Source organism: Prunus persica, chromosome G2 (genome assembly GCF_000346465.2).
Source record: "Prunus persica cultivar Lovell chromosome G2, Prunus_persica_NCBIv2, whole genome shotgun sequence".
NCBI classification, from domain to species: Eukaryota; Viridiplantae; Streptophyta; class Magnoliopsida; order Rosales; family Rosaceae; genus Prunus; species Prunus persica.
The window spans coordinates 3712107-3739731 of NC_034010.1; the positions used below are offsets into that span (position 1 = coordinate 3712107).

The window sequence follows — 27625 nt, forward strand, 5'->3', positions numbered from 1 at the left end:
TAATACGTGATTTTCGCGTGTATTATTAAAAATTTTGTAAAAAAATATGTACGTACATGTTCAATACGAGTATTGTTGGCGCCCAAAATTGGAAGTCAACTTAGGTGGAAGAAGTGTTTAATTTTCAGCAGGGCAAGAGGGTTGTAGACCTTCGGCAAGGAGAGATCCTGGGGAAGAAAATGAAGAAGAAGCAATCATCAAGCTTCGGGCACCAGTGTGGTACCTGCCGAAGGCTCTTCGATGTTTAAGTCAGCAAGTGTGGGATGCGTGGTAATTTTGGTAGAGTAATAGTAAAGGTAAAAAGTAGCTACCCCTTTTATTTAGGCCCTATTCCTCTTTTATAGGGAAGTGAAATTGAGAGTTTGTAAAAAGTTTCGATGTGAGACTTTGTGCAAGTTGTTGTGGTGGCGACACATGGCCGTGGTTCTAAGTTCTGTAGTTTAAGAGCTTCGGCAACTACCTTCGACAGGCAACTGATACATTGGAGGAAGGTGTCTTTGATAGTTGAGAAGATAAGGTCACTGGTACCTAAGGTTTCTCAGAAGTGCACTACCTTTGACAGGTAATGGGTTTGTTCGCGCGTTGGTCCTCTAGTGCTAGGTATGCTCGATTGATTATGGCATAAACAAGTATTGTACTATTTCTTTTCAAAAAAATTCAAAGAAACCGAGTATAGCTGGCCAACTATAGGATTTAATATAAATAAATAAAAAGAATCCTCTTAGTTGCATTAGTTTATACTTTATAGATATTAATTTGGTGTAGTTTCGGGGCTATACAAGTAAAATGCGTATGTTTTATTCGGCAAAATTTTGGCAAATTACAACTTAAAAGTTCAGCCACTATATAATATGAGAATTATGTGTCTAATATGTGAATTTTGTGTGTATTATTGAAAATTTGTAAAAAAAATATATGTATTAAATATAAAAAATGTGTACGTACATGTTCAATATGAGTAATGTACGTTTGCTTTTTAAAAAATTAGGAAACAAAACGAGTATAGCTATACTATTTCTTTTTTCAAAAAAATTACGGAGAAAACCGCGTATAGCCGTGTGACTATTTCTTTTTAAAAAATTAGGAAAACCGAATATAGCCGCGCGGTTGTACTATTTCTTTTTTTAAAATTATGGCAAAACCTAATAGAGCCGGGCGGCTATACTATCTCTTTTTAAAAAATTAGGACAAAACCGAGTATCGCCGTACGGCTATACTATTCCTTAAAATAATTAAAAACCCGAGTATAGCCGGCCGGCTATACTATTTCTTTCTTGAAAATTTTAAAAAACCAAGTATAGCCGGTCGGATATACTATTTAATATAAACAAAAAACAAAAAATAAAATAAAATAAAATGACCCACCTAGTTGCATTAGTTTATACTTTATAGATATTAATTTGGTATAACTACGAGGCTATACGATAAAACATACGTGTTTTATTTAGCAAAATTTTGGCAAATTACAACTTAAAAGTTCGGCCACTATATACTATTTTTAAAAAATTTTAATATGTATTATTTGTATTCAACAATATGTGAGAATATGTGTATAAGACGTGAATTTTGTGTGTATTATTGAAAATTTTGTAAAAAATAAATGTATTAAATATGAAAAATATTTACGTACATGTTCAATACGAGTATTGTGCTATTTCTTTTTTCTTTTTCTTTTTGAAATTAAAAAAACAGAATATAGCCACACCACTGCAATATTTCTTATTTAAAAAAAATAGGTAAAAACCGGGTATACCCATACGGCTATACTATTTTATAAAAAGAAAAATAAAAAAAGGACCCTCTATTTGCATTAGTTTATACTTTATAGATATTAATTTAGTATTGTCGTGCGTCTATACAAGAAAAATGCGTACGTGTTTTATTCTACAAAATTTTGGCAATTTACAACTTAAAAGTTTGGCCACTATATAATATGAGAATTAAGTGTATAATATGTGTATTATTGAAATTTTGTAAAAAATACGTGTTAAATATGAAAAATACGTACGTACAAAAGTATCAATAATACACACAAATTCACATATTATACACATAAGTCTCATATTATATAGTGGCTGAAATTTGACGTTGTAATTTGCCAAATTTTTTGCCGAATAAAACACATACACAGTTCCCTTGTATAGCCGCGTGGCTATACCAAATTAATATATTTAAAGTATAAACTAATGCAACTAGGAGGGGCCCTTTTTTTTAAAGAGCGCGGCTATTCTCGTTTTTTAAATTTTTTTAAAGAAATAGTACAGCCGTGCGGCTATACTCGGGTTTTTCCTAATTTTTTTACAAAAGAAATAGTATAGCCTGGCATTTATGCTCCATTTTTTAAAAAATTTTAAAAAAGAAATAGTACAATACTCATATTGAACATGTACGTACGTATTTTTTTACAAAATTTTTAATAAGACACACAAAATTCATGTATTATATATATTTTCTCGCATATTATTGAATACAAATAATATATATTAAAAGAATTTAAAAAATTATATAGTGGCCGAACTTTTATCGTTCAACTCGTTTTCAAAATTGGAATTTTTTTTTTAAAAAAAAACTGTGGAGAACGTGAGAAAGCAAAAAATAGTTAGTCCACCCTTCTTTATTCTTCATGTCCAACCTCTTGGTCCAAATCTATGAAACTCGCACCTAACCTGCGTTATTTGAAATTCCAAATCGTATTATTATTTTGAATTAACAAAAGAAGAAAACATAACCTGTGTTATTATTATTCCAATCTGCCCAACATTTCACTTGTCCAACGTTGAAGTTTAATTTCAATCTGTTTGGTATAAATAAATAAAAAAGGTTTAATTTCAATTTGTCCGTATGCGGATATATTTGTACTATATTCTTAGCACATTCGATTCATCTTGGTGATATTATTATGATATTTGGTGGTTCTTGTTGGATAATTAAATACAAAATAATCTTGAATGTTTTTTCCTTTTTTTTTTTTTTTAATTGAATGGATTTTATTTTATTTTCTAGAGTTTTGCGATAATGTTGAATATTGAGTCTGAAAAGAGACATGAATTTCTCAATAAGACGAAAGACACAATGACATTCCTCAAAACAAATATGATGGTAGGTCTCTCCACTCAAATTTTCTAGACTTTAGACATCTTTTAGGTTTTCCTAAAAACAATAAAATTTAAAACTTCGGGTATTTTTTATATTATCCATAATGCTAGAGACATTAATTTATGAGAAAAATGTTACTTCATGTAGTTTCCTTATTGGATTTTTTACCTCGATTCATTTGATTTTAACTATCGTAATTTCTGTATATAATTTAATATCCATTAAAATTCGAGGAGAAATCAAAATTTCCGTCTAAAATACTCCACACAAGAGAGAGACATGCTTATTCCATTACAAAAATTGGACAAAAATTTAGACATATCCTTAAAACCATAGAGACCAAAGTGGAAAATCCGACAAACTACAATCAGATATTACATTAATTAATTAAGAAGAGAGTATGTTCCCAAATCTTCCCTAAATTGGACTTACTTTACAAATCTCCCAAATGGGGCGATGAACAAAGCCCTTACCCGAAAAGCGGACCCCAACAGTTAGAGCAGTCTCCTCTCCTCATGAGGACCAAAACAAGTCTCGTCATCATCATCCCATCCCATGTTTCCCTGTTCAATTCAATTCAATATTCGTTATTCAAACACACTGATTTATCAACCAATGTACCTTCGCACGCATTCCCAACCCTAACCAATTGCATGCGCTAATTTTCTTATTTAAATTCTTCTCAATCTCTGTAAATCCATCCCTGTGTCAATTCCATGGAGGAGCAGGAGGATACAGTGTCGTTCTCCGACCACAAGCGCTGCGGTTTCCTCTGTGCCGTTCTCACTGTTACTTCCCCGGACCACCCTGATCTCCGCCAAATCTTACCTTTCGGCACCCGCTTCCAATTCTCTCCAACCGGCGTGAGTTTCACGTCACGAAACGACGTCGTCCTATCTCCCATAGACGAAAACCCCAACGCCGATGATTCGACGAATAATGATTCGGAGCAATGCGAGGCTTCCTCTTCTTCGGAGTTGGGGAAGAAGAGGAAGGCCCCGGAGGTCTCGAAGAAGATAGGAATGCGGAAGAGGAGTATAGGGCTGGTGAATGGGAGCATAAGCGTGGTGCACCAGCTTCACTCTTTGGTTATGAACAAGTGCTTGATGATCGATGCTCGATTGGTTCGGGTTGAGGCCGGTGCCAATGGAGAAGTCAGGGCTGTTTTGCTGGTTGATGTCTATCTCACAATTGCATTATTGTCTGGTTGGCAGTTCCCGAGGTCCGGCTCCGTTGCCGGTGCTCTGTTCCGACATTTGAGGTGACATGCAAGACGTCACTCTTTCGTTTTTCTTAATATATATCTGTGTATATGCGTTTATATATCTATATCTGTGTATATCAATTAGATGTTGATTAGCTAGTTTGGAAATGTTGAATGTTAGGGGAGAAATAAACTTTGACATGTTAGACTCTCCTCACTTAGACACTTAGACAGCCATCCTGATTTACATTCCGGCAAGAAACATTACCGTATATTTATATATGGAATTAGACATTTGGTCTTGATAAAACAACATGGATTAGAGTTCCTCATTTACATTCGGGCAAGAAACGTTACCATATATTTATAAATGGAATTAGATTTGTATACTTAAGAAAACAACATGGATTAATGAAAGTTCCTCACCAGTGAGGTGTCAGTATCACATTGGCGTGAGTTGGTTAAACAACTTAAGTTATCGTTGATGGTAATCATTGGTTTACACCCCAGAAATAGGATGTCCCTTGCCATTCACCCGTTTCTAATATTAATATGCCGGTACAGAGCACTGGTTGGCATGTGTACAATTTTGGTTTTGATTGGCCGGCTTAAGAGAGATGTTATGAATCCTAGTTATTCTTGTCTGTTGCAGTATCTCCTTGACACAATTTCACTTGCCTTAACTAAGAAAATGGTTGTTGCAGTTTTCTTTTTATTATTTATATGTTTTACTGCAGTCGGTTTATTCAGATTCAGTGAAGGGTCCTTTACCCAACAATTGAAAACCTCTGTATCGTTCTTGTCACCCTAACAAGTTCAACAACATCACTTTGCAGTTCTGATTGGGCAGAGAGAAGCGCAATGCTCATGAATGGAGACTATCTCGAAAATACTGTAGGAACAAATAGAAGCATATGGAATCTTTCAGATTGCCATGTTTTTGGTTGCAAGCTGCATCATAATTTCTCTGATTCTTCGAAGAAAAGGCTATTTGAGCTTCATGAAATTTTTAAGAGCTTACCTAGTGTTGCAACGACAGGCAAACCTAATTCTTCTAGAATACAGTCATGTGATGACTCTTGTAGATCGGGTATTTCGGAGATATCTGATGACATTTTACTTGGTATTCTTGCTGTGCTTAGCCCAATTGACCTTGTTAGGGTGTCTGCAACCTGCCGCCATCTGAGACTGCTGGCTACCTCAATCATGCCATGCATGAAACTTAAACTGTTTCCTCATCAGCAAGCAGCAGTTGAGTGGATGCTACAACGTGAGAGAAATGCTGACGTCTTGCCACATCCGTTGTACATGGCTTTCTCAACTGAAGATGGATTTTCTTTCTACATAAACACCATATCTGGGGAAATAATCACTGGGGTGGCTCCCACTGTCAATGATTTTCACGGGGGAATGTTCTGTGATGAGCCTGGATTAGGCAAGACTATAACTGCTCTTTCCCTTATTCTGAAGACACAAGGAACACTGTCAAATCCACCAGATGGGGTACATGTTAACTGGTGTATGCATAATGGAGACCAGAGATGTGGTTATTATGAGCTTAATGGGGTTCATGCCACTGATAGGAACATGCTCTCGGAAAAGAGGGACATGGGTCAGAATGCTCAAACTATTCTTGCCTATTCCAAATACTACCGATCTAAAAGAGCTAGGGTACTTCTTGATGAGCAAATTCCAGGATTCAATAATTCATGTCCTGGACCTTCTGGTAAAGGAATAGAAACAGCAGCAGGTGCATACTCTGATCCAGCAATGTGTGTAGTTCAATGCACCAGAAACTTGAGTCGCATCAGTAAAAATCTTTTTCCCGCATTTGAAGTAGCATCTAGCAAATCCAGAAAAAGAAAAGCGGGGAAAAACTCTAGTAGAATGAAGCATGTTTCTGATGGTCCAGGACGTGTCACTCAGAAAAAGCGAGCTGCTATGCCACATGGACTTTCAAACAGTCACAAGAGGCTTGGGAAGGTTAATGGAGATAATTATGATTATAACGACACCTGGGTTCAGTGTGATGCTTGCTGCAAGTGGCGGAAGCTTCCAGAAAGTAGTAGTTCTGATGCTAGTGCAGCATGGTTTTGTAGCATGAATGCCGATCCTTTCTACCAGAGTTGTAGTGTTCCTGAAGAATCCTGGGATAATTGCCGGCCAATAACATATTTACTGGGATTTTGCACAAAGGAGACATCTGGAGGAGAGGAACAAAACGTTTCTTTCTTCATCAGTGTACTTAAAGAGCATTATGCCTTGATAAACTCCATAACAAAGAAATCCCTAAATTGGTTGGCTAAACTTCCTTCTGACAAGCTCTCAGCAATGGAGACAATTGGTTTGCGAAGTCCTTTCATAAGCACCTGTGTAACGCCTGGTGAAGATGCCTATGGGTTTCAAAAAATATTTCAAGCATTTGGTCTCAAAAGAAGAGTAGAAAAGGGTGTTAATAGGTGGTATTACCCACGAAATCTTCACAATATGAGTTTCGACATTGCTGCTCTCAGAATCGCTCTTTGTGCACCATTGGATTCACTTAGGCTGTATCTTTCAAGAGCAACCCTAATTGTTGTTCCAACCAACTTAGTTGATCATTGGAAAACCCAAATCCAGAAGCATGTAAGGCCTGGTCAGCTACGGGTTTATTTTTGGAATGACCATAGGAAGCCTTCTGCACACAGTCTAGCTTGGGACTACGATGTTGTCATAACCACATTCAATCGTTTAAGTGCAGAGTGGGGCCCTCGTAAGAAAAGTGCATTGATGCAAGTGCATTGGCTTAGAGTCATGTTAGATGAGGGGCATACCCTTGGCTCAAGTCTTAGCTTGACAAACAAAATGCAGATGGCAGTTTCATTGATGGCTTCAAACCGTTGGATATTGACTGGAACTCCAACTCCTAATACACCCAACAGTCAGCTGTCGCATCTTCAACCATTGCTCAAGTTCCTTCATGAGGAAGCTTATGGGAAGAATCATAAGTCATGGGAAGCTGGGATTCTTAGGCCTTTTGAAGCAAAAATGGAAGAAGGACGATCTCGTTTGTTGCATTTACTGCATAGGTGCATGATTAGTGCAAGAAAGGTAGATTTGCAGACTATTCCACCCTGCATCAAGAAAGTTACTTTTCTTGATTTTACAGAGGAGCATGCAAGAAGTTACAACGAATTGGTAGTTACAGTGCGGCGCAATATATTAATGGCTGACTGGAATGATCCTTCTCATGTTGAGAGTCTTTTGAATCCAAAACAGTGGAAATTTCGAAGTACAACTATTGGAAATGTCAGACTATCTTGCTGTGTGGCTGGGCATATAAAAGTAACAGATGCTGGTGAAGATATTCAAGAAACTATGGATATTCTAGCTGAAGATGGTCTAGATCCCACGTCTGAGGAGTATGCTTTTATAAAATATAATCTCCTTTATGGTGGCAACTGTATAAGGTAATATTAGTTGTTGTCGCTCCTGCCACAAAATTATAGATTTGCCAGAAAATTTTGATTACTGATTATTGATTGCATTTTATTTTATTAGATGCAAGGAATGGTGTCGGTTACCTGTCATTACACCTTGTAGGCATCTTTTGTGCCTTGATTGTGTTGGTTTGGACAGTGAAAGGTGTACATATCCTGGCTGTGGTCACTTATATGAGATGGAAACTCCGGATGCACTAACTCGGCCAGAAAATCCCAATCCTAAGTGGCCTGTTCCCAAAGATCTTATTGAGTTACAACCCTCATATAAACAGGCAAGACAAGTTTAACTATTTTCATTTTGCTTTTTGTTTTTTAGGGACCAACTTTACCGATGTTTGCCTTTTGCTTTATGCAGGATAACTGGGATCCTGATTGGCAGTCAACATCTAGCAGTAAAGTCGCCTATGTTGTACAGAAATTGAAAGCACTGCAGGAAGCTAATAGCAATGTTGATTGCCCTCTGGATGACAACAATAATGCCATGCGCACTGACAATTTAGTTTGTCTGTCTGAGATGAGCAATTCAAAAGGACTGAGGCAAGTTCATGACTTTAAAAGGACCACCAAGACTCATGAAACAAATTTGGAAAAAGTTTTGGTATTTTCTCAATTTCTTGAGCATATACATGTTATTGAACAACAGGTGACTATTGTATACCATACCCTGTTATGGATTTGTGTCGTTATGTGTGTTTGTATAAGTAATGGGATTTCAACTTCATTCTTTTTTTGTCAGTTGACCATTGCTGGTATTAAATATGCTGGGATGTATAGTCCAATGCATTCTAGCAACAAGGTACATGTTTTTTCCTCTTCTTTTATATATTTTGTTTATTGTCATATGCTCATTCGAATTCTTATTTTTTGGTGTAAAACTAATTTACTTTCATTGGTTCAGATGAAGTCACTGGCGATGTTCCAGCATGATGCTAGTTGCACAGTTCTTTTGATGGATGGAAGTGCTGCACTGGGTCTCGATCTGAGCTTTGTAACACATGTATTTTTAATGGAACCAATATGGGACAGAAGGTTATCATTCTCAAATTCCTAATGTCATGTTTCTATTTTTTTTTTCTAAAAAAAATATCACATGCCCATTTTACAAAAAATAAATAAATAACAACTCTGCTACTTGGAAAAGAACTTTCACTTTCTGTTCTAACCTGCCTATTTCACAGATCAAAGCTATTTATTTGATTCACTACATAGTTACTTTAATAGTTTATAAATACCATAGTCAAAATGTTTCCCACTTGACATTAATTTGTTCTGTTGGTTGAAACTTCTTTAGCATGGAGGAACAAGTTGTTAGTCGTGCTCATCGGATGGGTGCTACTCGTCCAATACACGTGGAAACTCTTGCAATGCGCGGTACAATTGAAGAGCAAATGCTGGAGTTCTTACAGGTAAACTCTAGCAATGGTTTCAGTTCGTAGTGTTTAACTTGTGAGCTATATACTTACTTATGTTGCTTCAGGATGCTGATGAGTGCAGAAGATTTTTAAAGGAGGAGGTTGGAAAATCTGACCCTAAAGGGGCACGAACTCGCCGTTCATTACATGATTTTGCTGAGAGCAATTATCTGTCTCAAATTAGCTTTGTGCGGACAAATCCTATGTAAAAAGGTTTGTGCATGATGTTTTATGGCATATCATTGTGCTAGATCTCTGTGTAGTCATAGCTTGAATTAGCATAAAATACACGTGCTGGCTTTGGGACAGCAATCGTGGTTGACATTTGTGTTTTGTGAGGATAGTTTTATTGTTGGAAGTTTTCCCTCCCTCCCCTATATCTGTTGGATATGGAAAAATCTAGAATATAACTTTATGTGGTCAAATTTGGTAAACTCAAGGCATAATGCTTCTTGCAAGTCCCGGCTCCACCCGTGTCTTCATTTAAAAAAGTAATTGTGATCCTACTGTTTGAGTGTACTATGTAGGGGTTTTTATCTACTCTAGATACTTAACTGTGTGTGGCCACGTGTATCTAAACAACATAGGATAATCAAATGGGTGATTTTATATGGAGAACGAAATAATTGCTAACCTGTGGTTTTTTGAGACATTTACCAGAAGTTCTTCAATGTTGCATGTTTATTTAGTTTCTGTCGACTTATTTTACGGTTTGGTTTGCTCATTTATTCTTTTTCCCTGTCCGGGAATTTGACCGTCATGTAACATAGTCGTCAAGAACATTTGACAACTTTTGCATGGATAACCTGCCATTTTTGCTGATATCTTGCCGATGCCGTTTTCCGTCAAGAAGGCCCACAATTGAATCAAATGCAGATCTTAGGACTCATTTATGGTGATTGGTCTTTGACCAACAAAGCCAACTTTGCTTCAGCTTTGTTTTTGGGAGCATCTTCTAGTAATTTTTTTATTGGGAATTGTATCATAGTAGTATGGCTTCTACAAGTGCTCAGGTCTTAAGTTAACATAAGGCCGGAAAAGAAAATTCTTGTAATGTTTATTGCCGATTAAATTTATTGTTTCACTCCATAGTCCTAAATCGTTCCAAGGCTTTTTGCGTGTGGGTAATTTGGAGGGCCGAAGCCCAAACAAAATCCTCAAAATATTAACCGTCCGGGAGGAATTTTAGGGGGGGTTGAATGAGGGTTCAAACCAACCATTCAATCATTAAAAAAGTTCAATTCTAATATTTTCTCTCATTGGATGGTGGAATTGAATCCTTCCCACAACAACTCCATTATAGCATTTCTGTTAACGTTCCCACAAAAGGAAGAAGATCCACAAGAACATGACAACCCGGTAAATTCTTACTTACAGATTGACTTGACCCGTTCTAAAATGAAAAGAAAGAAGAATTTTTAAAATCTTATATATATATATATATATATATATATCAGTCCTGATCTCTTGGACTACAAGGTCCAAGAGATTTATGGTCACTCACCGTTGGATGTAAATTCAATTGTTCACTCACTCTTGCACTCCTTTTAAAAAACTTTTTTGAACCATTGGATTAATATCCAACGGTAGGTGACCACAATCTCTTGGACTCCTGTGGTCCAAGAGATCGGCACTGATATATATATATATATATATATATATATAAGGATTAACGACATTTTAGTCCCTGGAGGTTTAGGGTCAGTATCGAAATGGGCCTCGATTTTTCAATTTCATCAATTTCATACTTGACATTTCAAAATATGACCAATTTACACCCAATGTTACATTGACCTTCAGGTCAGACATTAAATGCTGACGTGGCAATCGTGGAACCCAACACAAAACCTATTTCTCTCTCTTCACCGCATCTTTCTCTTCCATTCGACACAGTCACTATGCAAAAAGTGATTGTTCGTCTTCCTGGCGACACAACACCGCAGTTCGGCCACCTTCGATTACGGGACTGGTCGGAAAAGACCGGCTACTTCCAACCACCAAGTCTAGGCCAATGCTCGACCTCCCCAATTCCTCACGACTCTGAAACGAGCTTAGAAAGGGAGAATCAGGGTTTCACCTTTCAATGCCGATTTTGATGGCCATTGACGTCAATTAAGGTATGGTTTTTTTATCCCCTCTACGTGTTCTTGTTGTTGGTATATGTAGTTTGGATCGATTTCATGATTTGAGAGTTCAAATTAAAACCCCCTGAAGACGAACAGTCATTGTTTGCACAGTGACTATGTTGAAGGGGGAAGAGAGAGACGTGGGGAAGAAAGCGAAATAGGTTTTGTTGTGGGTTCCATGAATGCCACGTCAACATTTAATGTATGACCTGACAGTCAATGTAATTGCCGGTGTAAATTGGTCATATTTTGAAATTTCAAGTATGAATTTGATGAAATTGAAATATCAGGGCCCATTTCGATACTGATCCTAAACCTCCAGAGACTAAAATGTCATTAGACCTATAAATAAATCAAACTAGGATAATAAATAGAAACAAAAGGAGAAATCTTTTAACATTTTTGTATTAGTCTCTTACCTATACGAACCTGAGACCTCTAGAATACAAGTCAAGACCTTTTTCCACTTGGCTAAGCCCGTTGATAAGACTTTCTTTTTTTAATTTATATATTTCATGCCAATGATAATTCTAGTTGTAAAACTGAATTCAAGCGCCAGGACGTTTTACCCTCTTAAATAAAAAAGGCAGTGCTTAACAACGACATCCTCTTGTTTTGCAGATCATATTATATTTTGTTGCCTTTTCGTTTCTTATTCTTTGGTAGCCTGAATACGTAGGTTTCATGTATAGAGGGATTAAACTGAGTCAGTTTCAAGAATGAGGAAATAAGGCATCAGAAATCTGACCCAAGGAAAAGTAGGGGATCAGAAAATCACCTTGTAATTCATGGTAACCAGCAAAAGAAAAGTTTCTGAAACTTTTGTATTTGAAATTTTTTTTTCTTTTTGAGCTGTTTATGTAAATAGTTCTTCAGTAAGGATTTACAAGGAAAACTACTTTGAATTTAACTCGAGTACTTACAAAGAATATACATGGCCTACCTACTCTTATCACTTCCCTCCCCAAAAGAAGAAAACAAAAAAAGAAAACAAAAAGGCATAGGTGAGTTGACAATGCATTAAAGGGCCAAAGAATAAGAAGGGTAATGACAAAATTCAAGGGAAGAGAGAAAAAAAATACCACATTGCCTCCTTAAAATGAAAAACTAAAGGTGCAATGTGCTAACCATTCTCTCTCCCCATGCCCTTCCACTTATATCTTCACATTACAAGCTCAATGAGCTAACCCTTCTCTCCCCATGGGAATACCCGGTTTTTCAACCACCGGAACATTGTACTGCTGATATACTCTACCCCTATTTGCCGCCCACCACTGTTCTGCTTGTTTCTCACTGAACCGCTTTCGACTGACAGAATTCAGGCACTTAAATTTTAGTCATTGTCAATTAAATACATGGCAAAAAAAAAAATTAAATACAAATACAATTTGATAGAATAGGCAAAAATTATAGTTAACACAGATGTCATCTTCCGTTACTAAGAAAATACATAGGCCTTTAAGCAAAAGACATACAGGAACCCGTGAAGAAGTTACTAGCAGCAAGATGAAAAGAAATAAAAGATAAAGGTTAACACAGAGATGTGATTAAATACACACCAACTTTTAGACTTAAAGGTTATACTCTTCAATAACGTGAAACTTCATATTTATGAATGTCAAAATGAAAACCTAATAGCATGAGCAGGCCCTGAAATTTACCATGTATGCAATACATAAGTTGTGGAATGTTATTAGTTCCATTAACCATCGACTAGATTAGACAGCTCCTAATTTGTGGTATGCAACCACACGCATATGCATACGATGACAACGTTAAATCCCACTTTGGGAAACAGACACAAATTTATTTCAGAACAGATTTAATAGAATCTATCGTTAAAAAGTGGCTGCATGACATATCACAAAAGGAGACATACCTGAAGCGGACACGCTTGAGATCTTTGACTCCTCCAGGCAAGGAAACAAGGGTAATATATACACCAGGCTCATCTTGCTCAACCCATTCAACCCCGTGTGTTGCTTCAGTTTTTGTTCCCCTGTTCTTATGCCTAGCTGTTGCTTCTGGATGTGTCACTTCAGTGTGATTTGAAGTGTGGTTATTGTAGGACTTTGGCAAGTCAGAAATCATCAAGCTGTTTGATACAACTGAATATGGTTCATGGAAAGTCAATGGACTGCTTGTTTTCTCAATGGCTGCAGTAGAAACTTCATGAGTGGGACTGGGAGAGTCTAATGGACGAGTATCAATGTTTCTTGCTGTTCCAATCGGTAACCTTTCAGCCATTTCCTTCAACTAACATAAATAAACAAGGCATTAATTCAGATTGTTGAGACAATGATATTTCAGCTACATGGTTAAGTGGCTATTGCATTGTCAAAAAGAATGTCATAGTATCCTGGAACTCAAAAGGCTTAGTGAAGTAAAGGGTAATATGAAACGTCCTACACATGATAGGGACTGCACTGCGCTTCTGAAAAGGGATAAAGTTGCAGTTTTCTTAACTACATAATAATTTTGACTTCCGTTTGCACCTTGTCCTGGATTTTTTGGATAAGATGCATCACTGATAAAACTTAGATTTTAGCACGTCCTAATAGAATTGCCATATTATTGGTTATAAACTATAAATAAGGCAGATGAGTTTAAAACACTAAACATCCTTCCTAACCACAATATCACTCTGTTTCAAACACTAAACATCTTTCCTTATGCAAAAACACTATAAACATGAGCATGAAACCTACTTGGGCTGTGAGCGACTTAATTACTTCCTTCGCTGCTTTACATTTTGTAGTTTCTTCCCCTGCTACTGTGAGAGCCTCCTTCAACTGTTGGGTTGTTCGTTCCATCTCAATATCTTGAAGTTGAGCTTTACGAGTAAGATCTTCAACCTACATAATGAGATTGATTAGTTGAAAAGCACGAAGTTAGACTCATCCATGTAATTTTGCGTAGTGAAGGCAGGGGAAACACAATAAAAAACACAGATGGTGTGGAAATTGTAAACTTTCATAGACTCCGTTCTACCAGAAATATGAACTCTAGAAACCTAATCTCCATGGTAAGTTAGCATGAAAGAAACAACTGTAAGAAAACAAGAAAAGATACTTGAGATACTTTGTTGCTTTTCATAGCCCAAAAACTTGCATATAACTATAAGCATCAAAGTTATCACCCACTAGTACTACAACACTTTTTCTTTTATTTAACAGACCCACTACAATTAGTAATAAAGACAGTTAGATATCACCTCAGGAGTTGCAAACATTAAATTGTTACTTAAACCGCTGGACAAGTTATCCTCTGGACAAAGTGAATTTATTTTTCTTCTTTTTACCAACATGGATAGCTATATACTGAACAGCAGAAGCAACTTTCCACACAAATTGACATTAAATAAAAAACAAAAACAAACAATCAATATACCTGAGCTCTTAATTTAAGAACTTCTTCACTCAGACTGTCATTTGTCCTTTTAGCATCATCCACAACTTTTGGCAAAGTAAGCCCTGAAAGAGCTGGGGTTGGGGTTGTTGCACGAGGTGGACTAGATCGCCTTGATGTTGGTGATGTTGCTCGGGATGCAATTCTGGATCCAGGAAGCGAAGCTGAGAAAAACTTTTTGGATGATCCAAACATTGGGTTGAAAGATTTAGTCGCATTGACTGCACGGCGCTCAGAAACTCCATTTGGAGTGGGAGTAACGCAATTGCTGCTAAAATCCAGTTTCTTGTTTCTTTTGGAAGATCCACTTTCCATTTCCTTAACATTGTTTTCAATTAGTTCATTGAATCCCTGATTCATACTTCCTCTTCTACTAAAAGCAGGCCCAGATGAAGAGTTGGTTTCGGTTGCCTTTCTAAGTTTGCTAAAACAGTTGTCACAGACACGATAAGGTTTGTTTGGGTTTGGTGCCATGGAAGCCTTGAGACACTTTTTGCTGCTGCATGAATGGCATAACACAAGTCCACAATTATAACAATTGTGTCTTTTTCTTTTAAAATTAAATGGAAGGCGACAGCCAGAACACATCGATTGATCAATACCAGAGACCCATTTATGAAGACAGATAGCTGCTGTAAAGTTAGTGCCACAAACAATACTCTTGACTTGTTTGTCTTTCAAAGCTTCAACTAATGTTGGCGAAAATTTATCTTCTGTATCCCCAAGACCTAATCGACCATTTGCACCCTTTCCCCAAGTGTAAACTTCAGTTCTCGAAGTTAAAACTGCAACATGATAAGCACCACAAGCAATTTCTTCAACAAAACTCTTCATTAGCTTTCCCTCAACACGGCATGGAAGTTTCCCATCAGCTTGAGGGACCCCTAGTTGACCAAAAACAGGGCTTCCCATTGTGTAAACATGGCCCGTAGTTGTAAGTGCAACAGTCAGACTTTGTCCGCAAGCAACTTTACAGAAGTTGGGTTCAACCAAAGCAGCAACACAAGTGGGCACAAGTCTTGCTTCCTTGTCACCATGTCCAAGTCGACCTTTATCTCCATCTCCCCATGTAAAAAGCTTTCCAGAAGAACAGTTGCTGGAACTTGATGACCCCATCATAACTTCAATCACTGCTGCAGTGTGCCAAACACCACAAGCTACTCGCACAGTGCGGAGACCTTTAAGGGACTCAACCTCCCTGGGTACCGGAATACTCTTTCGATCCCCATGACCTAGAACACCAAAAGTTCCATCTCCAAAAGTAAACAATTGGCCAGCAGAGGTCACAACAGCTGTGTGCCATGGTCCACAAGAAACCGATGAGACATGAATCCCCTCTAAAGGTCCATTTAGCTTTCTCGGGACCCATTGACTTGATTGAAACCCATGGCCAAGGAGCGAGAAATTGCAAGTACTGCCACCCCATGTGTACATGTCACCGGAAAGTGTTACAGCACAAGAGTGGTATTCCCCGCATGCTAAAAATTCAACATTGATATTTTTAAGAGCATCTATGAGCTTCGGATGCGAAACATCAGCATCCACACCATGTCCAAGTCTGCCTCCTAACTCTTCGCCCCAAGAAAATACCTCTCCTTGCTTGGTTACGAAAGCAGCATGTCGTCCACCACAAGCTATACTTTGAACATCAAGTACTACAGCAGATTCCAAGACTTTAGGCACAGAGGAGTCCATCTTACAACTAGAAGAACTTCCAACTCTACGTGATCCTCCACCCAGAAAGCAATCACCAATGCCTTCCCCCCAAATGAAAACATCCCCTAAAGCATCACCATCATCATGACCAGAGCCTTGACTTGATGAGCTAACAGCACTTGATAAACTTACTCTAAAAGCATCCACACCTGCACCCTTTATTCGTCCATTCATTCCATCTGAACCTCCTGATGACAGAGACTGGACCGAGCCACATGCAGTGTCTGAAGGAAATGGAATTTTTGGAGGCAGGGCATATAACATGACATCTGATAAAGCCTTCTCCAAACCAACTTTTGGAGGGCTTTCAAATGTAGCTTGAAGATGAAAGGGTTCCACACCATCCTGCATCAGTTACAAGAAGACTATTTACTTGTATATTACAGTTTTACACATGGAATTAACAAGAGAGGCAAAATAAGAACACCTTCTGCGAACTATCACCACTACAAAATGGAGAGCTCAAAGGAGAACTTCTTTGGGTATGTGATCTCGGACTATTTGCTTCAGATGTAACTCCACTTCTTGATTCTGCTCTCCCCTTCTGATGAAGGCCACGTGATATTAACGCTTTTAGACCAGTAAACCAAACTTCAGCTTCATCTTTATCCTTGCATATCTGGCATAAGCAATAAGCAAATGAAAGTTATGGAAGAGCATAGAGGGGTGTGGTAGACACCGGAGTTATACATAGAAAAGTTAAACATACAGAAAGAAATATATTGACAAGAGAAATGAAAGTCGCGAAAGCAAAACATAATTTATCATATAACAGTTTAATATAAAGAAGAAGACTACTTGAGCATAGAAAATAGAATATCCAAGAATCAAATACAGCAGAAATCATCAACAAGAAGATGCTTACCAAATCTAAAGACCGATCATTATACATAAGAGAAAATGACTGATATTCCTTTTCAGGTCGAGGATACCTCTGAAAGGTTTGCTGCAGTGATATCAAATAAAAGAACGTTCTGTTAAGTCATAGCTGAGAATAAATGAGAAAGCAAATCAAACAAGTATTACAGCATTAAAAATCCTTATCAATAGGAGACCCAACATCGTCCGGAGGAATATGGTTTCAGAAAGATATAAAGATAAGTCTCCAGGAAAAAAAAAAACAAAACCCATAAATTCTGACTGCACACAGTTGGAAACATCTAATGTATGAGTTACAGATTAGTCATGCAAGCACAAGGTCTAAGCTTAGAACCAGGTTAAAACACCAGCCTACCCCCACCATCCAAGTCACGGTGTAAGGTCCCTTTTCTTTCTTTTCCTGAACCGTATAACTACTCAAACCACAGCCTACCATGCAACCATATATGATAGTCTACATACAATATACCATATCAGAGACTATAACCACTCCAGATGGTGATTATGGTTCTCTAACAAATAAGATACACAGGTTTCCAGCATGAGTCTTCCATAGTAGACGTACTGATTCCAAACAACAAAATTCAAAGAAGTAAATGCTTCATATTCAATTATAAAATTTCAAACAAGCAACATTGACCAAAGAAATATGCCCAAAAACTTGATGAACCTTTCCTCTTTCGTCTAGCCAGAATAGATTCAGTAATTGAAATGTTCTGTTATGGCATATAATTCTTGGACTTTTTTTCACTTCTTTGAGGCCTTCAGATGATTAGCAATAAGGCAATTATACCCTGTAGGTTTTTTCTGCACCCTTTTTTAACCTAGGTGTAATTTAGTGCTGAAATCATATGAATGGAAGATTGAAGCCTAATAGTTTTCATAACACATTTAGTTATGCTATAGCCATGCTACTAACTTGGTCAATGTTTAGAATAAGCTAGACAATGCAAATGAAATCAAAAGATACAAACCTAAAAGCATCAGATGTGAAGTTATCATATTCTTCTAGTCATCTATAATTGGCATATTTATTGCAGTATTCACCATTAAGGAGACGTAGGAGATCTCAACACGAAGAACTTACTGTTCGCTGACCAGGTATAATTCTGGAGACGTGGCTTAGTTTAACATATTTCTCCTCTTTCCCTGAGTACCATATTAGAGAAGATTCATCCTGAAAGAAGTAACACGGAAGAACATTCAAAACCTTAGTTTTAAAAAAAAAAAGAAGAAGAAGGAAATTCACTACAAGATTTCTTTGCTCGCTAAATCACAAGAAACTGTGATAAATGACTCATACAAAGTCTGATTATCAGATCCCTTAAAGCTTAAGAAAGTGATCATAAAAAGTATAAAAATTTTATAAGGGCATGTAGTTCCGAACAAAAGAGCTTCAGATAAATAATTACTGCAACATCAAGATTGCAAGATAAAGGCATGTGCAAGCATCCAACATTATTTAGGACCGCAAAACATCAAGACCAACATTATTTAGTTCAGAATAAAAGCCCTTGTTATGTCATTTACTTCATGCCTTTTTTCTTTTACTTTCAATGTCATATAAGTAGCACATAAAAAGGTTTGTATGGTGTTCAAGTGCCTAATTTAGCATGGGGATCATATTTGAAGAAGCAAACTCAATGAAGGTTTCAAACTCTAACCCTCCGTTTGGACAAAGGAATTGAAAATTACATAGAATTTTAAAATGACGTAATTTAGATTTGCATCATTTCAATTTCTGGCAATTGAAGATTTCAGTGTTTGGATTAATGTATGTTGAATTTTGTAAATGGAACTATGAAAATTGTGAAATGACACCTATTTTTGTGGAAATTAAACTCGGGAATTTGATGCCCCAATTTCCACGAATTTTTCCGCTCATCGTTTAATAAATTCTGCGCTTAAGTTACCAAACAAGGGAATTGTCAATTTCTCCTTTCAAATTCCCGACTTTTAGCTAAATTCCGAGTTATTTTCCCTCATCCAAACGGAGGGCAATGTTAGTAAAACCATAATGCACTAGAGACCAATGTCTCTGTAAAGCTGATTACTTCCACAGAAAGTAATTTGAGGAAGGGTACTAATGAATCTTGTAGTCATTCCTTCTCCACTACACTACTGTATCAATTTTTTCTTTAAAATGAAAAAAATTGTTGGGGTGTTTCATTAAAAATTGGTTCCACGTATTCTTCTATTTGCTATCCTCTTCTGAGAAACACTTGCTGACATTTCCAGTGATGAAAAGCTTGTCAGAGTATGAAATAACTCATTCCACAAAGCAAGTTTTTAGCCAACCCAATATAGATACACGTAAAAAATAGAAAAGAGCACCAGTTTCTTATGTATCTGTATCTTCTCAAATTACTGCAAATATTGCTGGAAAATCAAAGGCACTGCCTAATGAGTGCAGAGATAGCAGATATTTCCTTTCACCCAATGTGGTATGCTCCTTGCAGCATACCAATATATATCAAATAATTTTTTTTCTTGCTAGACTATGAATGAAGACTGTTAGTGCAGTAGAATTGTATCTGAAAGTGCTGCCCTAATTCACACTCTAGTAGCATAACATGCCAAAAATGTGACAATAGACGATTCCTCTATATATAATTCTTATACATTTTAAAGCCATCAAATATTTCACTGCAGATCCCTTTGACATACCTTTAGTTGTAACATAAACTAAGCAAAGCAAGAAATAATTAATAAATATGCACTAATCAACTTGAATGCAAGAGCAGCTACTCATAAGAACTCAAATTTACATTTGAAAGTCCAGCATAAAGAATGATAAGCAATAAAGAAAAATATGCGTGCAAAAACATTAAGAAAGTACTTTAGTCTTCAAAGACATACATTGGACAGCCTGAAAGGACAAAATTTGGGTTTTCCTCTGCGTCCATACTTGAGTAACTGTGCACCTTTTTTCAGAGCAGTGATGGCCTGCTTTGAAATGAGCAGAGAACATGAATTAGAACAAAATATAAATGTTCTCCAAACTGGTAACTGTATGGAAAACTACAATACTAATAGCACCATAGAGCAAGAAGAATCAGTGGGGTACACTGTTTACACATCTTCAAAGTTCATTAAATATTAGCCAAGAGCTTTATTTGTGGCAAAATGGTTTCAACATTGAACTATAGTTTTTCTCATTCATTTTTCTGTCTTTGGCACAAACAAACAAACATGTGCGGCACATCATAATAGGTAATAATCCATGTAATATGGCAATGTAGACACGAAGGTTGAGCTATCTCCTAAGTGAATGCACAACTCCTTCAATATTCTGTAAGACGATCCAACAATAAATGCCACATGAGATTATGTTGATGAACAACACGTAATGCAGTGGCTGCATGCATTGCATCTCTCATCAACTATAAGACCTTGCAAAATTTATACAAAAATAACAACAACAAAAAAACTATAAATATGAATTATGTTAACAATTCACAAAAATGATCATTAATGAAGCTTCTCATTCACTCATTAACTAACGCTTCCAACTTCAAAGGGGCAAAGCGTCAAGAAAATAAATTAAAACAAATAAACAATATAAAAAAATTCCAAAGTGAATGAAAAATCACCAAGTCAATGTCCCTTTCGAGTGGGCCCGCCTTCGCCTGATCCGCAGTCATCCTCTCCATGCGCAACATCAACGAATCAATCTCCCTTTCCCTTCCGAAACCCTAACTTCCATTGCACCCAATACGCCTCCCATTGCCTCCTTCGACAGCTGCCCCCCCTCTCTCTCTCCCTCTCGTAGAGAGACTCAATCACAGCCGTTGATTAAACTGCTTCACGGAGATCAATCACTGATCCAATTGAAGTTCATTTCCGAATAGATGCTCCATTTTCTAAGGCTACGCAGCTCAAAATCGAGCTCAAAGAGGAGGAACGAACGATAACAATGGCGGCTTAATAGGACGGAGTTTATATCCCTAAACGACGAGCCAATGTGGCCAAAACGGCTGTAGGAATTTGGCGATTTCCAAGATTCTCGGCTCGTTTACTTCGAGGCTCTGTGTTTGTATGGGAGAGAAATTTGGGCTCTGTGGAAAAGGAAAGAGAGCCAAAAAGCGGGGGAAAATAGTGAGTTAGAGAGAGAGAGAGAGAGAGAGAGAGAGAGAGAGAGAGGGAGTATCTGAGTGAGTGATGGTGTCGAAAGTGATTGATTGATCCGGTGGGAGACTGAGACTGTGGCGTTGGCTACTCTTTTTTTCTTTTTCTTTTTTCAATTCTTTTTTTGTGTTTTTATTTTCTAGCTGTGAAGTCAACTACTGACTATTGTGGTCAATGACCCATTCAGAAATTGCCACGACCGCATGAAACAAGGCGGAACATTACGCTTTTTTATTTTGTTTTTATTCTGTTTTTTTAATTTTTTTTTTATTTTGGAGATTCACTATTATACTCAATATATGGGTTCAAATTATTTAAAAAAATCTATATAAAATGGACTTTAGAAGCACACTCAAAATCCATTTACAACATAACAAAGAAACTTTTAACTTCTTATAAATTACAAAATTACCATCAATTTCTTAAAACAAACTCAACTCCAAAACCTCATAAAAATACTCAAAAAAACTCAATAGGGTATCAAAGTAATTTAATAATCAAAATTAAATTCAATAGGACCAGTTGTCATTTTTTGGGTTTGTTTATAGAAATTAAATGGTGTATAATTTATCTATATTATTAGTGCTAAGAATGAGTATATGACTAAATATCTCCTTTTTATCTCCTCCAACATAGGGTGACAAAAATGCATTTTACCCACTAATAAATTAAAAACAATAAACTTTTTTTTTAGAAGAGAAATTTGCCGAAATAGCATCTTCACTTTTAGGCATATGCGCGATTATTAATTGAATTTACAGCTCATTAATCACTGCATTCATTTGATAAGCTCTGCTACTGGATTTTCCAAAGCATGCCTTCTCTTTCAGTGAGTTGATCTTCAATGTCATCAATTTGTTGGCCCAAACAACCTCAGCAAATGTGGATGCTTTGTGGGCTGGGCAACCGAATCAAGTTGGCTCGACCGCCAACCACCGAATACCGAAGAGCAAATCTGGTCGTCGAACCAACGCACTAGAAAACCACAGTGCTGATGAATGAATGGTTTGGTTTGGTTTGAGTTTATCATGGAGATAACAACAGCCAAGATCGAGAGAGGGAGGTAGCAAGTAGCTAGGCGTCGAGGATCTAGATAAGCCTAGATCTTTTCAGACTGTGGACTGCGCCAAGCTGGCCGGTTCGACCCATGTCATTGTTCATTCAGTCTACAATGAAGAGAGTGAGACCGAAGGCGTATATGGATCGGAAGAAGAAGAGGAATAAGTGAATGTAGATGAGATCATATGGGATGATCCCATCGTTAACATCTCTCCACCATGTATGAAATATTGTCTCCATTGTGATAACTTTTCATACTGTATATTAATTATTTATTAATATGTTATTTAATATTTATTAATATGTTATTTAATATTTATTGTGAAGACCTATATGTTATTAAATCTTAAGTCTAGTATGAGATATTTTCTTTAGTTGAAAGATGGCACCATTCTTGTTTTTCAAGTGTAAAGACTTGGAATTGATTTTAATCAAATCATCATTGCCATGCCACCTTGCATGCTAGTAACAAGTGGTGTTGTGATATCATTGGCCAAAGAGGGATGAGTCACATTATTTCCTTACTTTTCTATCTTATCTTATTTTATTTATATATATATATATATATTATTTGGTTACATCCGTAATCTCTCATATAAGCATAATCATTCCTTACTTCAATCATTCATTCCAATTCTTTAGAATAGATTTTCTACCATGAAGTAGTGTGTGTGTGTGTGTGTGTGTGAGAGAGAGAGAGAGAGAGAGAGAGAGAGAGAAGGAAGAAAAAGAAACAAGATGAAGAAAGTGTGTTTTTGTGGGTTATGTAATGTGTTCTAAAAGTTCTTATTTTGTAATAAATGTGAAAATCATGGATTTATTCTATTTACAAATCTCTCTCTCTATTTTCAATTCAAGCATGTCTAAGTTGTGCAATATTTCATACAATATATATATTATTTGGAGTTTTTGTGAAGTACGTATTATTCATGGAATATGAGAACTTCAATGACTGGTATCCGAAGGATAAATGTACCAGAAGGGGATTTAGGGCAGTGAGGCCAATAAGGGTCACGTGCTGGGTATAATTTGTGAAGGATAACCAAGATATGAAGTAATGATGTGATATGATTTGGATTGTGTATCTTTTTATTATATTTTCTAGAGTGTGTAAAATGACATCGCTTGACTGGCATATTACATAATCTACTCACTGAGCGGTGGTCTGCTCATCCCTCACCTATTTTGTTTTTCAAATCAATTAGTGGGCAAGACAAAGACGAAACCAAAGAAGTTGGATTAGTTTAGAGTGATAAAGTTTTATTTATATCTTGTACACTTGTAAGATTATTATTATTATTTATATATAAAGGAAATGTATTTTAACCATTTTTTTCAGTCTTTTTATTTTATTTCATTCAATTCACGCATCCTAATTCAGGAATATTCGGATCGGGTTGTGACAATTTTGATGACTTTTGTTTGCTTATTATCTAGCTTCTTTAGGCAAGAAAAAGCATCTAGTAAAACAGGCGGATCTTGAAAGGAATGTAGCCAAACAAGCAGTTGCTAAGTCAAGGCCAAGGGAAACGACAACCGAGGTTCAGTTATCTTCACCTTTAACTCCTTCATTTGACCTAATGGTATCATCTTTACACCTAGATATTATTATGACTTTGAACCACATTTTTCCAATATGAGTCCCTTATACTTTTGTGTAGGTTGCACGTGGCAATAGCTACTCCTTCATCTAGTGTAGTCATTAGTTCGGCGGTACCTTTGATAGTGATGGCTCTTTTCGCTACATAAATGACTCCAACTTCTCTGGTTATGACATTGCCTAACACCTTCCCACATTCATCTCCCGTTAGTTCAATCATGATGATGACTTCGACCCCACTCAACACCGTATCAATTTTTGTTCTCTTGCCTAATCATACATCATTACTAGCCCGTTTCCTGAGTGGTTCTGGCCCATCTCTTCTTACGAAGATTTCCAACGCATGAGAGTGTATTTGTAAAAATATAATCTGTTTTGCACAAAACCACAATCACTCTACAACACTACAATCTCTTAAAGCCAATATAATCAGGGGCGATCTTACAGCAAGGGCAAGATAGGCAGCCACCTACTCAATTTTTTTTCCCAACAAAAAAAAAAAACCTATATGTAATCATACCTATTCCTACCCAGCCCATGTGATGATGTGAACATACAAAGCCCATGCCTACCCAAACACATTTTTAAAAAAAATTAAAAGCAACCCACAAATCAAAGCCGAGCCTACTCAATATTATTTTTAAAATTTTAAAATTAAAAATTAAAAAAAAAGGAAAACAAGCGAAGAAATATAAGCACCCAACCTTTTTGTTTTTTTTTTATTTTAAAATTTTTATAGAAAAGATGGTATTTCAGTAAACCAAAAGGAACATTACATGGTAAGAACTAGCATGTTAAAAGCAGCCTCGTTAAAACCTTCTCAAAGAAAACAAAACCCCAAGGTAGGAAATAGTACCACCTATGCTATTGACTAAATATAAGAGTCAAACAACTTATACAAAACAAACAAACCTAGAACCTGACCTCAAAACCCTTAAAATAACATCTCATCATTACGTAGGTATTGTAAAAAAAAGTCTTCCTATGATGTAGAAAAAGCATCATAATTCTTCCTACATAGTCAAAAACGTATTTTGAGTATCAGAATAGATCCAGCTACTATGGGTATCAAAATAGATCCAGCCAATCACCTAACTGCAAAACCATTGAAACATATCCCATCACTACGCATGTACTGTCAAAGAAAGCCTTCTATGATCTAAAGAAAGCATTATAGTTCTTCGTACAGAGTCAAAAACGTATTACGAGCATCATAACAGATCCAGCCAAACACCAACCGCCACCTCTAATTTTCTTAATATAGAACCGCAGCTGACAAATGAGGGAGACCAAGATTGGCCTCTTAGCCTGAAGAAATTTTCGAAGAAAGATCTTCATAATAGGAACGTTCATCGGTTGTCAAGCCCATGAACATTAAATAGGAGAATTATTAGGGAGACCTTGGAGACCCCTTGAGGCTGGTCTCCTCCGCCTTGTCAACAAAATCCTCGATACAAAAACTATGCTTACCAAAAAAAGCCATGCCACTAACAATCAGATGTCCAACACTAGTTTTTGCACACTTCTTATTTCCGCTTGGTGCTGCATACTTGTCACCTCCTTGAGCAGAAGAGGCGGTGGCCACCTCTATAGCGTTAAGATGGAGACCCCTCACCAGCGATTGGCTCCTTGGTAACCCAGAAAGAAAGGTGACGCAGCCACCCCACAGAGAACAAAAGAACAAAAAATCGTTGTACCCAATATACCAAGGAGAACCCAAAGAGACAATTAAAGAAGACTAAGAGAGACGACGTAAAGTGAGTAAAGAAAACTGGAGAAACCCTAATCCTAGCCAACAAGGCTCTCTTCGCGTGAATGAGAGAGCGACCCACCAGCCAACCCTTTTGGTTGCGCATAGGCATAGCCAACAGTCCTCACCTTCTCTTTTCCTTGGCAGCTTTAGCAGTAACTTCTCTCTTTGGGCTGACAATAACCTCTCTCTTGGCAACATCTTCTCCTATCTAGCAGAAAAACTTATATGGAATGGGGATAACACTGTTTTGCTATCCCTACCCAATCACAGAATGCCACGTGAAAAAGTTAACACGTATGGCATACCGTGATTGGTCGAGGATAGCAAAATAGTGATATTCCCATTTCATGTAAGTGTTTCTCTCTATCTAGGCAACAAGTATTCTTCTCATGCTCTCCTCTTTAATTATCTTCTCCTATTGGGTTTTTCCTAAAATAAATATATGCATCTTAATTTTAATTTTAATTTGAAACGAGTATTCTAGGGTTTATTTAGGAAGAGTAGTGCTACACTTACCACATTTTTATCCCACATTTCTATACCATATGATGTGGCATGTCCATATCATATGTCACATCAATTAAATGAATGAAGTGTATTTTAATAAATAAAATTAGAAAAACAGAAACTAGTATTTTACATGATGTGGTATGTACACATCAGCTGCCACATCATGTGGTATGAAATTGTGGTATAAAAATATGGTAAGACTAGTATTATTCATTTAGGAATGAATTATAATTTGGAGATTTTATTGAAATTAATTAGGTCTTTGATTTTAGGAATTTTGTTGAGATGTATGATTTGTTGTTGGTTTGTTAATGTTTGATTAAATGCATTAATGCTATTATGAGAATTTGTTTGATTTTTTGTTAGGATGTTTGATTAAGGGCCAGTTTGGCATTACTGTGCTGTGAAAATAATCGTTGTCAAATTTGCTGTGAGAAAAATCAGCTGTGAGAGAAAGCAATTTGGTATTTGGTAAAATTTTTGTTGAAAGTGTTGTTGATATTGATTTCACGCATAATCAGAAAATGATTGCTACATAATCATTAAACTCAGTGCATCTTCGAAACTGATTCCTGCATAATTAGAAAATGAAAGCACCTCATTAGCTGCTTTCCCTTATAACTTTCTCTCACAGTAATTTTTAATAATAAGTGATTTTCTCACAGTTTACCAAACGAGTTGGGTTTCTCAAAATTTTTAAAAAATCACTTATCATCCCAAATAAGCAATGTCAAACTGACACTAAATATGTTATCTTTTATTATGTCGGATAACAATCGAAACTCTAAGAAAACAAAGAATTTGTTCTCTTTTTTTGTTTTTTGGGTATGAATTTGTTATCTTTTTTTTTTTTTAAGAAAAAGAATGATGGGTCATCATCTAGTGCAATACTTCCCATTTGCGATGAGCAAAATCTTCCTGACTTTCCCACTGTTGAGCCTCAAGTTGAAAAAATTGAGGTCCAAAGAGTCGATAATGGTCAAGATTTTTTTAGTTAAACTTTTATTTATGTATATTTGAAGGTAAGAATCATTACGTCTCCCGCTTAGATGTATCTTTTTATTTTTATAAATGAAATTCACTCATACCATCAAAATTTTAAAATAAACTCTGCATACTTGACTTTTAAATTTTGGATCCACCACTAATTTCATGTGTCATTGGTTGATCATTACGCACCCACATTCTATGTTGCCAAGTTCATGCATCCCTTCCATGTTTCAATTTGATAGCCACCACCGTACGGCAAAAC

General features: G+C 36.6%; 2 protein-coding genes across 3 annotated transcripts; one reads left to right on the top strand and one right to left on the bottom strand.

The window, feature by feature from the left end:
- LOC18787239 (F-box protein At3g54460) lies at nucleotides 3526–10293 on the top strand. 2 transcript variants are annotated; one of them, XM_020556677.1, is made up of 9 exons: nucleotides 3526–4357; nucleotides 5137–7749; nucleotides 7841–8054; nucleotides 8138–8425; nucleotides 8519–8578; nucleotides 8681–8811; nucleotides 9074–9188; nucleotides 9260–9407; nucleotides 9941–10293. In XM_020556677.1, the coding sequence occupies exons 1-8, from the start codon at nucleotides 3813–3815 to the stop codon at nucleotides 9401–9403; spliced, it is 4110 nt and encodes a 1369-aa protein (XP_020412266.1). In that variant the 5' UTR covers nucleotides 3526–3812; the 3' UTR covers nucleotides 9404–9407; nucleotides 9941–10293. The 2 variants fall into 2 exon arrangements, 1 of the variants encoding a protein (XP_020412266.1); XR_002270114.1 differs by lacking the exons at nucleotides 9074–9188; nucleotides 9260–9407; nucleotides 9941–10293 and having other exon boundaries at nucleotides 8138–8319; nucleotides 8681–8705.
- LOC18786735 lies at nucleotides 12129–21702 on the bottom strand. Its single transcript, XM_007221004.2, has 9 exons — nucleotides 20917–21702; nucleotides 20183–20269; nucleotides 18411–18500; nucleotides 17310–17390; nucleotides 16872–17063; nucleotides 14711–16789; nucleotides 14029–14175; nucleotides 13200–13576; nucleotides 12129–12628 (listed from the first exon to the last, which is right to left on the bottom strand). The coding sequence occupies exons 1-9, from the start codon at nucleotides 20983–20985 to the stop codon at nucleotides 12496–12498; spliced, it is 3255 nt and encodes a 1084-aa protein (XP_007221066.2). The 5' UTR covers nucleotides 20986–21702; the 3' UTR covers nucleotides 12129–12495.